Genomic DNA, 17,894 nt, shown 5'->3' with positions numbered 1-17,894 from the left:
GCGGATATTTCACTGAAAAAATGCACAAAGTTTTTCCGCGGCCGATCCAGAGCCACTTTGTTGTAATTTTGGCTTATTGAATCGCCCACCATATCGATATAGATTGTCACAATGTTCCTTCTTGAGTTTTATTTAGCAAATGCAGCATTACATTTTGAAAATTAATCATGTCAGTTGTCTGTATGTTAATAATCACAACAAGGATGTAGCAGGATCAGTAACATTTTGGAAAAAAAATGAACAAACGAAACAAAATCCATAATCTGCGTCATACATGCGGTTACCCTCCCAGAGCCGTAACTGGCAGGTGCGGGCGGTGCAGTTGCCCAGGGCGCAAGCCCAAGGGGGCGCAGCAGCCGTTCGCTACCTGCCTCTGTGCCTTCAGCCTTTTACTTTCGTAGTGGAACGCATGTGCGTTCCACTGACAGGAAGTTTGGCATTTGGAATGCAATGCCGAACTTCCTGTTAGTGGAACACACATGCGATCTCTCTCTCTCTCTCTCTCCCTCTCTCTCTCTCATAATCCCACTAAGTGCAAAAAAACACCACAGAAACAAATTAAATAAATTGAGAGTGAAAATACACTAAAAGTTCAGGTAGTGGCAGCAATAACTAATATCAGTGATGGATAAGACAAGTTTACATATTATCTGAGATTTCCCCAGTGAAGAGATGTAAATCTGTGATACTGACAGCAGATAATAGCTGGAGGTGAATGAGGTGGTGGTCGCCTGTGAGCCCCCTTGTACCTCACCTTACAGAGGAGCTTCTTCTCTTCCATGCTTTTGTGCTCATGTTTGGGGTCCGCAGACATGTAACAGAATTCTTTCAGTAAAGTGCTAGCCACACCCCACATTAGGTTGGCCACACCCACTTGGCAAGTGTCACTCCCACTTAGATGGGGGGTGCCGGTGCCCTGTCTCGCCCAGGGCACTAAAATGTCTAATTACGCACTGTGCCCTCCAGATGTATAATTTGTATTCTCCAAAGGGAGGAGATGGGCGAATCAGGTTTGTTCCTTGCTTAGTGTGTGCTGGGCATATGAGTAGGCCAAGCTGTAACTGAGATTTCATTACACAGGATAAGATTAGTCAAAGAAGACTCAAGTAGCAGAGAAGGTGCACTTAGTTTCTTGTGTAATGTGCGATGCGTGAGTGGGAAGGGGGATGGGACAGAAAATATTTTTAATTCCTGCAAAAGGTCTTTTTTTATTAAACATCCCTGGAGGTGGATTAGGTCAGGCTTTGTCCTATATAAATGAGATGTGCGCACTTTGTAAGTAAAAGTCCATCGCCTGGTGCATTTTGACCAGTAAAAAAAAAGTTTTCAAACACACAAAAGTGACACATGAAATAAAGATAGCCCCAATGTCCTTACTCTGATTATTAATTTAATAGATAAATGAGGCTAAACTGGGATTTCACCTATTGTAGGAGTTAAGTCCTCCTTCTCCTTCAATTCAATTTAGTAAATTGCTTCATATCCAGGAAATAGTGGAATGAAACCAATACTCTTTATTAGCTAAATGAATAAGAGTGGCCAATAAATGGCATTATTTTAATTGATCTTTTCCTGCCATTATCACTGGCTATTTGAACATCTCTGTGGATATCTATTAAATGGACAATAAACTTTAAATACAAGATAATCCAATGAGTCAAGACATCTTGTAATATTCATCAATGTACAGAAATCTCTCAACATTCTACTCCCAGAGTCTTGCCGATAAAGAAGTGTGCTGCTAATTGGGCTACTACAGGAATAATAAAATTGTTCACTGTTTTATATTAAGCATTCTTTATTAATGTCATAGCACTCCAAATGTAGATAAAGCACTCTAGGCCTGAGTCATTAAGGAGAGCAAAGCAAAAAAGAAAAGGAGTAACTTTTCACCTTGACAAAACCATGTTCCATTGGAGGGGAGGTAAATTTAAAATATGGGGGCAGATTTAAAGTTGGGGTAGGGCATGTCTTAGATCAACTTTAAATTTCAGTGTAAAAATAAAGCTATCAAGTATTTGTGTGTTACATGAAAAAAGCAGCCAGTATTTTCCTTACATGCAAAATAATAAACGAATTTGCACCCCTTGCATTGTAACATGTTTTGTCCAGGATCAGATTTACTCCTTTTTTGCCTTGCTCTCCTTAATGACTCAGGCCCTCTATGTTAAAATAGCCCCAAAATGAATGTAGCTTGTCGGTACATATATGGTGGGGATGAGCTTTGATTTCTCCTTTTTGGCAAGAGGTGAGACATCGACTGGCTCCTTATCCACACCAAAACCCAGTTTTTGTTTCTAAAATAAATCACTTAAATCATGCTGCCAAAGCAGTTATCTTGGTTCACTGTGGATCCACTAATCCTTCTTCTATAGCAGAGTGTTCTTTTTTTTATATCAGATACTTTTTATTTGTTTTTTTAAACACAAAAACAAAACAGAAAATAAACCATACAAAAACAACTACTTTACAAATATAACCTTTTAGGTGTGTAATGCTTTTCAAATTATAATTGGTACTTCACGACCAAACAGCCTTTGAAGCAGTGATTACAATAATACCAATAATCATTTTTCCCAAACATATGTGACAGCATTATGTAAAAAAGACAATCACACAAAAAGCTTGTTGGTAATAAAAGATGTAGCAGAAAGTGCAATTGAACATTAGAAAGTACCAGCAGAGTTCCAAACTCCTACATGGAACTGGTCTTCACAGGAATCCTCTCTCCACAACCTCCATCAAGTGAATTAGTCAGAAGACACCAAGTAATCGGAACAGGCTTGGTATCTAGACGTATACCACCTACACCATATTTTATGATATTTTGGTTTAGCATTTCTACATGTGTACACATATCTTTCATGTTGCATAGTGGCATTAACCAACGCTCTCAGGCGGATCCGGCACCAGCCATGTCCTAGAAATCACCACCTTGGCAGGTGTCATTAAATTGATATATACTTATTTGTTAATTCTTCTAACGAAATATCATACAAACAACATTTGGGATTCATGGGAGGAGCAAGGGGAGCAGTATTTAGAACACATTCCCAAACTTCTGACCAGAAAGCATTTACAACCGGACAAGCCCATAGCATATGCCAGAAATCATCAGTCAGTAAACGACACTTTGGACAGGATGAGTCACTTCTTCGGCCCATGCGATGAAAACCTACTGGGGTAAGGTACACTCTGTGCAGCACATATAAGTGTATTTGTTGGTAGCGAAGACAGGATGTGGCGCTGCGGAGACATTTAGGCAAATGAGACCACTCCTCGTCCAAATAGGGGGCCTAGATCCACTTGCCATTTGGCTTTCAATGAGTCTAAATAATTTGGGGCAAGTGAATTATTAAGATTTGAGTATAATTGGGATATAGTGTTTCTCGTACTCACTCTTTGCAAAAGACTCTTGAGAGAAGATGCTTGCATTAATGGAGGGGGGGGCAGGAAACTGTGTATTAAGAGAACGCCTCAACTGAAGGTAACAGTAAAACGCAGAATTAGGGATTCCCTTTTCCTGCGACAATTGCGCAAAGGTTTTCAAGGAACCAAATTGATAGAACTGCCCAATATTCACAATGCCATATCTTCGCCATATATTATATTCTCGAAGTTTATTAAGTTCCGGGAAGGAGGAATTATGCCACAAAGGGGTAGAAGGGTTATAACCCTGACCTGCCAGTATATTTTGTGAAACACGCCAGATCTCCACAGCCTGGCTAACCAATGGGGCCACCCGACTCGGACATTTCCTCATAATCAATATCCCCATGGGTAATAATAGTGCATTACCAGAACCATAGAACTCCGCCTGCTCACCAAGAAAACCCAACAAGGTATTTGGTTTCCCACCCAAATTATTAAGTATGTAAGCTGTGCTGCATAATAATATAACTGTAGATTCGGTAGAGCTAACACTCCATCTGACTTAGATAGACATAGTGTTGCCAATCGGATATGAGCCCTACCTTCTCCCCACACAAACAAAGAGATGAGCCTATCTATCTTCTGGAATATCACCTTTGGGAGATATACTGGAGAGTGTTGGAGAATGTATAGAAATTTTGGCTGTTCAACCATTTTAAATAAATTGATCCTGCCCCTAACCGTAAGAGGAAGTCTCTTCTATATATGAGATTTTGTTTTAAAATATTCTATAACCGGGCTAATGTTGAGGGATACAAAGTCACTCGAAAATTTAGATATCCAGACCCCGAGATACCTAAAAGAATTGGTCCATTTAAGGGAGTGTCTATTCTCGTTATCAGGGGGATCACACCATGAAGCGGTGGTCCACAACCTGGAGCCAGCAAATTCAAGATGTTTATTCCGATGGTGGAGGAGAGTAGGAAAAAGACGTCCTACTTCATGCTATACCAAGCCACGCTCTATAGCAGAGTGGTTTAGACAGACTGATTTTATATGAATATGGAAGATATCACACTGAGGAAACTAATAGTTATACATCATTATTAGATTTACCTATGACTTCTAACCTAGTGAGTGATTCTTCTTAGAGCTTGATTTGAAAATATAGAAGTTGCTCTTAGAACTTAGCTTTGTTTAATCTTTATGGAGCCCCACTTAGATGCAGTTGGTTGTTTTAAACCCCTGATTTAAATATATTTATGTACACAATGGGCCGGAGTCATTAAGGAAATTAAGGCAAGAAAAAGGAGTAAATGTACTCCGGGACAAACCATTTTACAATGGAAGGGGTGCAAATTAATTTATTATTTTACATATAAGATAAATACTGGCTGTTGTTTCATCTAGCGCACAAATACTTGATAGCTTTATTTTTACACTGACATTTAAAGTTGAACTAGGACATGCCCTACCCCAACTATAAATCTGTGCCTACATTTAACTTTACCTCCCCCTCAAATGCAACATGGTTTTGCCCAGATTCAAAGTTACTCCTTTTTTATGCTTTGCTCTCCTTAATGACTCGAGTCCAATATGTAAACATTGTGCTTCATATATTTATCCCCTTTTTCCTTTCTTCTTTATATTTGACATGTTATTGCCTTATAATTCCCTCCTACTTAATTTTCTTTGTTATTTTTGCATTCTTATAATTTGGAAAATATGACATTGGAGACTTGTCGCTTTATTAGAGTTTATTTGTTTATTATTTCTGTGCAGTGTGACAAATCCTCACAATTGCAAACATATTACTACTATTACTAACAAAGAATGTTTATTATTATCTGTTGGGAACTGTCCAGTTCAATCCAATTCAATACAAACTTAACAATTTATTTTTATTCTGGGATAAGGATCCTATGTGTTGCAAAGACTTCTTGATATAAGTTTTGTGTTTCTCCTAGTAAACAAGAAAGTGATGTTAAATTCATTCTCATATTGGACAGAAGATTGGATACATGGACGTCTGTAAAATTAACTCTTCAGAGATTATCTGTAAGTTACAACCATACTATTTATTGTTAATACTAATTACATTATTCTCATTTCAATGTTAATTTAAATAAGTGGTACTACAAGGGGACTCAAAAATTGTGAAGTCTGTGCAACATTTATTAAAATTTGGCACGAATATCGAAAATATATGTTTAGTGTAGGTGTAGAGGGTGATCATAGCTTTCCTGATATGCCAAAACTTCTTTGGGTGCACTATAAAAGTAATAGTTTAAAAGTATCCCTTTGAATGTTTAAAGTAGCAGGAAAGTCATTCGGTGGAAAATGTAGTAGGAGAAAAATATTTTGTAATTTTGTTTGTATTGTTTTTGCATTAAATAGGTAAATAAATAAAACCGTGTATCAGCTGTTCACCTGATGGTGGTGAGATTGGTGCAAGAAAAGTGTTTAAACGTATTTGTGTTTACTTACACGTTATCCCAAGTTATTCATCATGTGCAGGCAGGACCTAAAAATTATGTAGGTTGTATAAAGATGACAATTGTAAAAATGAGAATGTTGGATGCATGCACTATAAACTGGTGACATTTCAACTTTTAAGAGGAGTTGTACTCTTTTCCGGAAACGTCAGCAATCTTAGTATGTGCCATGGTTGTTCCTAATATGTATATGAAGAGAAAATATTATATATACAATATGAATGTAATATTGTGATTACAATGTGACTTATATTCAAAAAAGGTGTTGTCCAGGTGAGCAATTTTCTTATGATTTACTACATTGAATCTTCATTGATCTTCAGTTACAAAAGATTTGTTTCTTTTAAGTGATAAAAAGCTTAAAATAGTGTACAACTAACATTGTTCGTTAGGTATTAAAAGCAAATAAACTCACACTGCCTTGAGGAATTTCAGCATTAGTATTTCATATACGCTCAATATCATACCACGGATGGTTCAACATTTAAATGAAATATACCTCCAATAGCAAATGTGTCCTGAATGCGCGTACCACTTTTACGTTATGGTGGTTCATAATAGTCTCTCTTAAAAGGTCTGTGTGTGGGAGCACAAGTCAGAGGAGTTCATATGTGTGTAGGAATACTGGTCTGGGGAGTTGGGGAGTCCAGAGGTGTGTGTGGGAGCACAGGTCTGGGGAGTCCAGAGGTGTGTGTGGGAGCACAGGTCTGTGGAGTCCAGAGGTGTGTGTGGGAGCACAGGTCTGGGGAGTCCAGAGGTGTGTGTGGGAGCACAGGTCTGGGGAGTCCAGAGGTGTGTGTGGGAGCACAGGTCTGGGGAGTCCAGAGGTGTGTGTGGGAGCACAGGTCTGGGGAGTCCAGAGGTGTGTGTGGGAGCACAGGTCTGGGGAGTCCAGAGGTGTGTGTGGGAGCACAGGTCTGGGGGGGCCACAGGTGTGTGGGAGCACAGGTCTGGGGAGTCCAGAGGTGTGTGTGGGAGCACAGGTCTGGGGGGGCCACAGTTGTGTGGGAGCACAGGTCTGGGGGGGCCACAGGTGTGTGGGAGCACAGGTCTGGGGAGTCCACAGGTGTGTGGGAGCACAGGTGTGTGGGAGCACAGGTCTGGGGGGGCCACAGGTGTGTGGGAGCACAGGTCTGGGGGGGCCACAGGTGTGTGGGAGCACAGGTCTGGGGAGTCCACAGGTGTGTGGGAGGACAGGTCTGGGGGGGCCACAGGTGTGTGGGAGCACAGGTCTGGGGAGTCCACAGGTGTGTGGGAGCACAGGTCTGGGGGGCCACAGGTGTGTGGGAGCACAGGTGTGTGGGAGCACAGGTCTGGGAGTCCACAGGTGTGTGGGAGCACAGGTCTGGGGAGTCCACAGGTGTGTGGGAGCACAGGTCTGGGGAGTCCACAGGTGTGTGGGAGCACAGGTCTGGGGGGGCACAGGTGTGTGGGAGCACAGGTCTGGGGGGGCCACAGGTGTGTGGGAGCACAGGTCTGGGGGGGCCACAGGTGTGTGGGAGCACAGGTCTGGGGGGGCCACAGGTGTGTGGGAGCACAGGTCTGGGGGGGCCACAGGTGTGTGGGAGCACAGGTCTGGGGAGTTCACAGGTGTGTGGGAGCACAGGTCTGGGGGGGCCACAGGTGTGTGGGAGCACAAGTCTGGGGGGGCCACAGGTGTGTGGGAGCACAGGTCTGGGGAGTCCACAGATGTGTGGGAGCACAAGTCTGGGGGGGCCACAAGTGTGTGAGAACACAGGTCTGGGGAGTCCACAGGGGTGGAGTACTAGTATCCAAACAAGTAAATACTGACAACACTTACAATGACATGATAATTGCGACTGCTGTACTTCTCGACGTGGAAGAGATTAGACTTGTTGAAAAACTGACATTGCTGTTATTAAGGGTGCAATACCCGGTGGCTGTATAATGTTTTTTAGAAAGGATTGTACAATATTTGGGAGTTCTTCTGAATTCCCAGGAGAACAGGGCATGCTTCCGTATCCTGCCCACTTCCTTAGTGAGGGCAGAGCTTAGTGACACGATTCACAGTGAATCTTGCCATCCTGGCCCTACCACTGCTGTAATAGGCCGAAAAATTGTGTTGTTTAGCAATGGGTGTGGGGTCTAATGACTCGGTTCCCATGGTCACACCCCCAGGATATGGCAATGAGTTCTCCCTTTGTGGAGGGGAGATCTCAAATGTCAGCGAATATGGATAAAATTCACGCCCCATAAAAAAGGGCGACCTATTTGAATTACTTACCCTAAGAGTGAGTGGAGATTGGGACAGTGGTGAGGAAGTACCAGTGTCAGAGTCTGCTGAAATATACTGTTTATATGTCAAAAAAACAAGAATAGTTGTACAGTATATTGATTCAATATATATTCCACACTTGCTCACTCTCCCAGAATATCCGGGAGACATTCGGCCCCCCTCCCCCTGTTTGTGTCAATGTGGCGCAAAAGGGGGCGCCAAAATGACACGATTTGGCGTGTCCCTTCCCCTTCCGTCCTCACATCAACAGTGAAAAGTTGGTAAGTAGGATATATTCTAGGTGTATTTATAACTTTAACAAGTTAATAAATAATTTTATTTTGTGTAGATTTTAGTGCACAGAACAAGTTTTTTTTTATAAATCTTTTCATACAGATAGAGGAGACTTCAGGGTGTCACTTTGCATATATCACAGCAGGTCATACATACTCCCCAGACACTTCAATGGAAAAGTGTGAGAACAGTCAGTTTAATGGGTCAAATAATTTAGTAAAGACTTCATCTGAATGTGCTGCTTTCTTTTTCATGTACTTATCATTTTAATAGTTATAAAGTGATTGCTCTTCATATATATTATTTTTATCTTTATCTTTTAATCCTTTCATAGCCAGAACATCAACTTTTTTGCTAGTGAACTTGATCAGGCATTAAATCATATCTGGGAGTGCAGAGGTTAACTTCTATTGTCACCCCAACACACGCAGTCCCTGGAAGGCCAGGTGTGCATGTCTGGGCTGTGTGCGCAGTGGATGCTGCACTGTTTGGGGATGTGAGCCAGTGAACGAGTGTCTGCTGTAGATTAACATGACCATCGGCGAATCAATGCAGGGCTGGATATCTGAGCAGTTTTATAGTACAGTAGTTCCTTCCTTATCGCAGTGCTGTGGTAATGGAAGCAGCTGCAGCAGCACTGCCCTGGCTCACCAGTCACTTTGCAATTTTTAAAACACCAGCAGCCAGATCATATATCACCAATGCATCCTTGTCAGTAGCAAGAGGCGGATAATTATTGCTGCTCATACAAGACATGGCAGAAGGAAACCCCCCAGGAGGAATGATGAGGTTCCGAAGGAATGCGGTAAGGGCTCTGACTGCAGTCTATGTAGCACATCCCAAGTTCAAATGCTTCAGTACTGCAGCATGGAGCATCCTCTGGGCTCTAGCACAAACTGCTGATGTACGGAGCACATACATAATGCAGATTATTCTCTGCAGACAGAACGCCAAGTTTGTTCTGTTAATACAGAGGCAGAGCACTTCCTCTTGTTCAATTGCAGGTCAGAAGTAGCTGCATTAACTTATACCAGCGTTAGAGCTCATGTCTTGCTGCGTAGGCTATATTTGTACTTGGCCTATTTTTGGAATCAGGTGTTTAAAAGCATAAATTCTTTTTTATTACTTCTTAATGCTTATGTGCCAAAAACAGGGCAGGTTCTTTGAATTAACATACCTTTAACTAGTTGTAATACTTAATTTAATGTTCTGTTGATAAAGAAGATGTATGCATATATAAGTTTATGTATACAGTACCACTTGATATGCATTCTTAATCAAGGGACAAGTAAAATATTTCCTGCTTAAAAGAAATATTAGGAACAAGCCCCAGTCCTGAAGAGCTCACAATCTAGAGCTCAGTAATATTCTTAAAACTAATTGGATTGCTAGCACAGGTGTTTTCTTTGCATTGCAATAATACATTTTACAATAAAGTGTGCGCTGTGGCTGTCAGGGTTTGCTGGGACTTGTAGTTGCACGACACTTAGAGATCCACAGATTGGGTCTCTCTGGGGTAAACTCATCTTTTACGTAACTAGTTAGTTATGCAGGTACATATATGAAATGTTAACAGAAGGAAGTTCAAATAGTACAAGATCTCATGTTGGCATCATTAAGATTGTAGAAGCACAGGTGTAGAATTTGGCATAAAAGGAATTTCCACGTCGACTGCTACTTAAAATTACAATATACTGTAATATATATCATATTTGGTGATTAGTAATGTAATCATTCATATTTTATTAAGCATTTATTAGGAGCACTGTATCATATGATATACCTTACTGTAGATTATAAATGGAATAATGCCCTTCGTACTGTAAATTATATGGAAATTATATAGATATTAGAAGTCACTAAGCAGTTCTGCGACCATATTAAAGCACATCGCTGTAGGCTGAGGGATTTCATTAGGTCACAGAAATTTAAAGGGACTTCTAATATTTCTAGTAATTTACAGTAGGAAGAGCATTATTTCTTATAATACACACATTTTCCTAACGAACGCAGAAGTGATGACATCAGAGCTCACTGTTTATATAGATATTATTTACAAGAGTTTATACATGGGATAATGTACCCCATATCGTAAATTATAAGGATAGTATGAGTCACAGAGGAGTCACGTTACCATATAAAGTTATTATACAGGTCATACTCCTTTTTAGTCCAGATGGGAGGTTAGAGCTGAATTGCTGAACCCCTACCCAAGCTTTGCTATGGGGCCCAGTAATTCTTCCCTTAATAGTTGAACCAATAAATGAAAATACTACTGGAAATAGTCGTAATTATACATGCAAACATTTCAATAACTTGAAGTTCACTAGAGAACACAGTAAGAGGCAGAGGGTCTACGCAAAATGAAAGAGTACAGCAGACAGTTGCTTGAATTTGGTTGTGTAATCAGGTTACATAGAATGTCGTTTTAAGTTACGTAATTTGGTGACAGCTTTTATTCATACTTGCCAACTCTCCCGGAACATCCGTAAGACTCCCGAAATTTGGGTCAGTCTCACGGACTCCCGGGGGAGCTGGCAAGTCTCCCGCATCCCGCAACTGTGGGGCTAAAATGGTGTGATTCGCGGCGAATCGCGTAATTTTCGCCCCGCCCCCTCGACAAAACGGCATATTTGTTGCCTCTCCCGCCCTCTGGACACGCCCCTCTCCCGGATACACCTTGCCAAAAGTAGGCAAGTATGCATTTATCATACATATTTTTAGAGTAGGAGCATAGCCATGGTTTCTTACTACGGTTAGGGTACCATAAAATTAAAGCTGGGATGGTAATCTTTGAAGACAAATGCAGCATTATATGTATATAATAAGCTTACTAATATATTATTATAAATGTATTATTTCACACAGATAATGCACAGGTTGGGCCCATGAAGCTCTGAGGTGTAGGGGGGAAAATGTAAACTCAGGCCTGACTACAAAGGACTGTACCATATATATAAAGGTATTGGCCCCAAAAATATTCACAGGTTCCTGCTCTAGTATATATGAAAACATAATTAATGTCCAACTACAGGCCCCTGTGTCATATGTCCAGACGTGTACCTGCTGTATAATATGACATCATTCCTCAATAGGATCATTGCAGCTAGCTTATATTTCTTTCACATTACAATGTAAAACTATATTTCCAGAATCGATTGTGTTTTTACCAGCAACACTGAATGAATATTTATCATGAACTGTCCAAATATTCATCACTCCGTAAAGGAATGCATTGCAAGATAGCTGACCTAAACAAATGTTCTCTTTAGGGTCTCTAAACCTATAACACAAGTTATCTTACATAAAGACGCTACCAACATTCACAGATGTTTAAATGTAAATGTTCTCATTCCTTGATAGGTGAGGTATTTCACATTGTTTTATATTTACTGTGTAGCTATTGTTCTGTGTTATCAGATATTTCAGTCTGAGAAAGGCTGGGATTACTGGACTGACTGAAATGACTTCCACACACAATCACAACTTTATCTTAAACGTTACCAAGTCCAAGTTTTTTCCTGAAACTTTTACATATACATATTTGTGAATTTCATTAGTAGCTCTTTCATATACAATGACTTTTAACTTAAGTTTCGCGGTCCATTTAAACAAACAATTGTGCTTCACTGATATATTGCTTTATATATAATTTTTGTTTGTTTTCAGCACTCTTTTCCTGGAAACTTGCATCTAGTTTTGGTTTTAAGGCCCACTGGGTTTATCCAGCGTACTTTCACCGACATAGGATTTCGTTTCAGCCAAGAGGACTTCGTACTTAAGCTACCGGTAATATTTCTAAATCTGTTTCTTTTTATTTTTCAGCCACTGTCCACCTTAGGGACCCCCTCATTTACTAGAAACCAAGAGCTTGACCTCACCACCCAGAAGGTAGCCACTGCAGATGACAGTTCAGAAGGGCTTTAGGCTACCTTCTGATAGTTGGCGCTCTCACGGCGGCATTTGTGTTGCAATGTCATACAGTGATGTCATATGATGCCTGGCTGGCCCCAGTAGGTTTCATGTGGATATGAAAGGAATTAATATCACCCCTTCTTCCAATGAAAGACTACATCATCTTTTGTTTGTGACTTCAGACGTTAAAGGGGTCTACCAAGGGGGCTTTCATGTCCTAAATTATTTTGGGACTGTGCAGTGTTCTTGTGATGATATTATTACTATTTTTACTATCATTATTATAATGATTATGTGAGTGTCCAGATGAGTGCAGAATCTAAGTTGAGTACAAAAGGAAAAGTGACAACCACATAAAAAATCAAACTATAAATACATACTGTATAAATATATATATATATATATATATATATATATATATATATATATATATATATATCTCTATATATATATCTCTATATATATATATATATATATATATATATATATATATATATATATATATATATATATATATATATATATATATATCTACTATATAAATGCCTAGTGGCATGTGTGAAAAAAAAACAACAAGCTGCAGCGCCACCTGCTGGGCAGAGTTATACACTGACCTATATATTTCTTGAAGGAGAAGTGACAGTTGGGAGTGGTTGGTGGTTGCCGGGGGTGACAGTGGGGAGTTTTTAACACCTTCAGTAGCTTGATGAAGGATGTGGCGATGAAGATGAAGGATGAGGTGATGGAGAAAAATGATGAGGTGGTGACATGTGGACAAAACCACGTTAAAAAAGGGCGCTTGCGTCGGGAAGTAACGCTCTTCCCCTGAGGAGGCCTGGGCTAGGCCCAAATGCATGACAAGAACCTTTTTAACACCTTAAGTAGCTTGATTTGACTAGAATGCATGAGTATCATGCTCGGGTTAACTTGTATGTGTATGTGTATATATATATATATATATATATATATATATATATATATATATATATATATATATATATATATATATATATTTATACAGAATAAATACAGAATGTTGTTGTCCATGTCAATATGTGATAATGTCAATACAGTTTTGTTAGGTTTATGGGGAAGTAGTCAATATTATTATAGAGTTGATACACCTGTTGATGTGATTTCGTATATGATTTAGAATATATTACATTATTTCTTTTTTTTCCTTTTACGTTTGTGGTGGCTGTAAGACATTGGAAAGAAAGTTGAGATCATGTGAGCAAGATTATTATAATAAATTCTTGTTTCATTTCCCAATAAATGCCATGCCACTCACTTTTAAATATGTATTGTCTTGTCGTAGTAAAGGTGAAACATATTAAAAGTTAACTTCAAGATGAATATTGTAAATTGTGTACACAATTAAATGCAACTACTTATTATAATGTAGTTTTTAAAAGTAATTTTGACATTAATGTTTGATTTATATGTTGCCATCTTAGGAGAGAGCTTAGTCACAGGCTAAAAGCCTCATTGTGAACAGCGGTGGTTATAAATGTATGGTATGTTAAACAGACCAATAAAAATAGTCAAGAAGAGCATGTAAATTATATTTTGCTTTAGCTAGTTTGGACAGATTGATAAAGCATATTGTTTAGTTTAAGTGTAACATTGAAGGGTGCCATTTACTAACCCATAACAAACACATTTGCCTTTGTTAGTTCAAACCAGAGGTGTTCAAGTGGGTGTCAAGACTGTTTTTGGGGTAACTGGTTTGTCATATACATAAACATTCATTTGGGAACAACTTTTTTTGAGGTCCTAGAACAATGGCAAACTGACACTTTGGGACCCAGAGCAATGGCACACTTACACTTGGGGCCCCGGTCCTATAGCACCTTGACACTTAGGGCCCCATATCAATGGCACACTTACACTTGCAGCCCCGGTCCTAATGCACCTTGACACTTGGGACCCCATATCATTGACACACTGACACTTGGGACCCCAGTCAGTTGGTACGCTGACACTTAGAGCCCAAAACCAATGACACACTGACTGTAAGCAGTCCTACGTTTAAAAAAAATCCCATTTATCTAACCCTACAGTAGACTGAGGAAAACTAAATGTGTATTGGTTGCTTATGCACTTGTGGTCTTTTGAATATATATTAGTAACTTACCTGCAATACATAGATAAAATCCTATTTAGCCCAAAAGGTGCCTTTTTTTTCCTCTATTACCGCTATTGTGAAGCTAAATGTTCCACTGGTACTTGTAGTTCCACAAGCACCAGCATGCCCAAGCAGGCAATGGCTGTCACGGCTTGCTGAGACATGGGCAAAAGTTTTGAAAATGACACAAATATTGGTTTTCACAAAGTTTGCTGCTTAAGTGTTTTGAGACCTTTTAGTCAGATGTGTCTATGGTATACTGAAGTAGAATTACAAGCATTTCAAGAGTGTCAAATTCTTTTATTGACAATTACATTAAGTTTATGTAAAAAGTCAATATTTGCATTGTTAAACCCTTCTTTTTGAAGACCTCTGTAATTCGCCTCAAGAGGAGGGTGGACAAACAAAAACCCACAAATTCTGTCTAACTCCAAGCATTGAATAGGCAAGAATGGGCGGCCATCAGTCAGTATGTGGCCCAGAAGTTGATTGACAGCATGCCAGGGCGCATTGCAGAGGTCTTCAAAAAGAAGGGTCAACACTGCAAATATAGACTCTTTGCATAAACTTAATGTAATTGTCAATAAAAGCCTTTGACACTTATGAAATGCTTGTAAGTGTACTGCAGTGTACCATAGCAACATCTGAAAAGCAATATTTGTGTCAGTCTCAAAACTTTTGCCCATGACTGTATATACACAATAGTCTATAGTACATATTTTTAACAAATAACAAATACCATTAACTTGGTACCTACCGTACCGGAGTTTCCAGGAGGAGCTCCAGTGTTATTCAGCAAAGCATGACTCGAGGGGGGGAGGGCACTCATTTTTTGTTGCACCCACAGGGCTCCATGTAGAATGGGCTTAGCTGGAGCATCTTGTATCGGATGGTCTCACTGTCATAATATGGCCAGCCCAGCCAGGCAAAGCTCGTTATCCCCCTGCTTTAGCAGTACCCAGCCCCGGTCTATAGCACTATTACTGTTCAATCATTAATGTGCAAGATATATATATATATATATTTAAGATGTAGGCTGATACTGCCATCCTCCTCAGCATGTATCGTTCACCAGCCTTATGGATGTGTAAACATCTAAATAGAACACATCTCCAGAGAGTGTGCAACACTTACGCTTGCATGCCCTTACTGTACGTGTACATGCATGCCCCCAATCCGCCTCCTCAGATGTAAGGCGCTGCAAGTGCTAGTTATGTTCTACTTTAAATACGGACACATTATTTGTTGCACATGCTCTGTGCAGCGAGGAGCATTTATATGTGTCGCCAATGTATTTATGTCCATCTGTAAATCAGTCCCTCAGAGTCTAAATCCAGGTATTTCCTACAATGCTACCTGTTCTCTGTGACATTCCAGAATTGCTACAAGTTCTTGTTCAGCTGTTGTGTAGCCAAACTGCACTGAAATAAGTGAAAAGGGGATACGTTTACAGTGTATAGGAAATCTGCTAACATTAACTCTGAGTGATTCATATAGCTGCCCTTGAAATTGAGATTTAAGTTATTAAATCCATCAAGTGTAATCTGCTTCATTTTTTTTCCTTAGGTGGTTATGCTCAGCTCTGCATCAGACTTACTTAATTATATCGATGAGAAGCAGCTGACACCAGAATTTGGGGGCACTCTTGAATATAGGCACAGAGACTGGGTTGTCTTCAGAACAGTATGTTTCCCATAAGTGTTCAATATGACATTTTAATGTAACCTTGACGTTTGGTAAAAGTGTAATTACATAAAGTTACTTATTTGTTAATTTCCTATTATCTTGGCAACCTGTTTCTTTCTTCCACTGTATCATCAGTCTATTTATTGTGGCATGGGGATTATTTACTGGTCAACCTGCAGTAACCCGTAGCAGCCATTTGCTTTCATTAGTCTAACTTGCACTACATCAGTCACAGCTGACCCTGTGCAATGGATTTCTGCCCTTTTGATTTGTGTTGGTAAATAGCACTTACAGTCTCGTTCTCCTCAAGTCCTTGTGTTATTTTCTCTCTTCATACTATTTCTCATTGGATGTCTAATGTCCTAATCCCATATGTAATTTTTACCGCACAGTTTACCTTTTGTAATGTCTGTGGAGGGAATTCAATTGGCGGCGATGTGGCACGGTGACATTGCACCGTCCTCATTGCCAGGAATTACGGTAGAAATCTCCCCTCATTTTTCAGAGGTGCAAGGAAATATGAGCAGAGATTTCTGTCAAAATCTCCACCGCAAAGTGTGTCCGTGAGACATTTTGCAGCTAATTGTGAATTCCTCCCAGTGTGGGGTAAATCTGAAACTAAATATATTTGCATGAACTAAATCCAGCAGGTGAGAGTGCTATAACTGGAATGGATTATCTATTGTTTGGGTGGATTTTCAGAGCTGTGAGATGGGTAATAGAAATGACAATGTTGCTTATATGGATATGTTTTATTAATGTTTTAAAATAAGTAAAACAATTCAGTTAGTTTTGTCACATTTTGCTCGGCTCTGAAGTCTTAAATCGTTAACCGAACTAAACAAAATGCAGGACATTTGCACACTGTGGGCCTGATTAATCCAGGCACGCATACTGAGCGCAATCTGCAGTTCATATTATACGCACATATTTAGGCTTTGCTTACTCCAGAATTCATGAAGGCGTGGATCTCAAGATACGTGTGCCTTTGAAATCGGGGGCAGGTCTGTTGTACTCTACTACACAAGACGCTGCAAGATACGTCCAATAGTTATGTGGATGATAGATTCGCAAAAGAAAGCGCAGGAATTTTTTTTTCCCATGAAATACCTTTATTAGAATGTTTTAAATGTCTACTGAGCTTAAAATAAATTTTTACAGTTGCTTGTGATTGCAAACACATGTTCTAGAATGCATACGAGGACTTAGACTAGCTACTTAACTTTAGCATGAGATACAGCAGAAAATAAGTAACTTTGAGACGCTTGGAGCTGGATTCGGACGTGGCTTTGTGTGCTTGAATTTGGCACGCCCTTACTTTACATTCATTACAGCAAAACGCCCCTTCCCTGTCCATAAAATCTTCAGCTGAGGTAAGTTTCTTTTGCATTCGAAGACACAGTGGATAGGGCGGAGTTCACAACCGTGACTCCCGATTCTGGACATGTGTAGAGTGATTTTGCGTGTGATATGCTCAAAAATCGGCACATACATGCCTTGATGGATCAGGCCCAGTGATCGGCAGCAGCAAAAATTTATATAGCGCAACTAATTCCACAGCGCTGTACAGAGAACTCACTCACATCACTTCCTTCCCCATTGGAGCTTACAGTCTAAATTCCCTAACACACACACACATATAGAGAATAAGGTCAATTTAATAGCAGCCAATTAATTTACCAGTATGCTTTTGGAGTGTGGGAGGAAACCGGAGCACCTGGAGGAAACCCGCATAAGCACAGGGAGAATATACAAACTCCACACAGAT

General features: G+C 39.9%; 1 protein-coding gene across 3 annotated transcripts in view; it reads left to right on the top strand.

Moving 5' to 3' along the window:
• MCF2 (MCF.2 cell line derived transforming sequence) overlaps nucleotides 1-17,894 on the top strand; it is a 123,833-nt gene that overhangs the window by 36,526 nt on the left and 69,413 nt on the right. For 2 of the 3 annotated variants that reach the window (XM_075187311.1, XM_075187312.1), the window contains exons 4-6: nucleotides 5,340-5,430; nucleotides 12,067-12,186; nucleotides 16,007-16,123. In XM_075187311.1, the coding sequence (XP_075043412.1) occupies nucleotides 5,340-5,430; nucleotides 12,067-12,186; nucleotides 16,007-16,123 (328 nt within the window). Of the gene's footprint in view, nucleotides 1-5,339; nucleotides 5,431-8,870; nucleotides 9,203-12,066; nucleotides 12,187-16,006; nucleotides 16,124-17,894 lie in introns of those variants that run through there. The other variant, XM_075187313.1, reaches the window with a different exon arrangement.

The sequence above is a fragment of the Mixophyes fleayi genome, chromosome 9, assembly GCF_038048845.1.
Source record: "Mixophyes fleayi isolate aMixFle1 chromosome 9, aMixFle1.hap1, whole genome shotgun sequence".
In the NCBI taxonomy this organism is placed as follows: Eukaryota; Metazoa; Chordata; class Amphibia; order Anura; family Limnodynastidae; genus Mixophyes; species Mixophyes fleayi.
The sequence above is the reverse complement of the archived record's forward strand: the minus strand, read 5'-3'. Positions and strand labels throughout refer to the sequence as shown.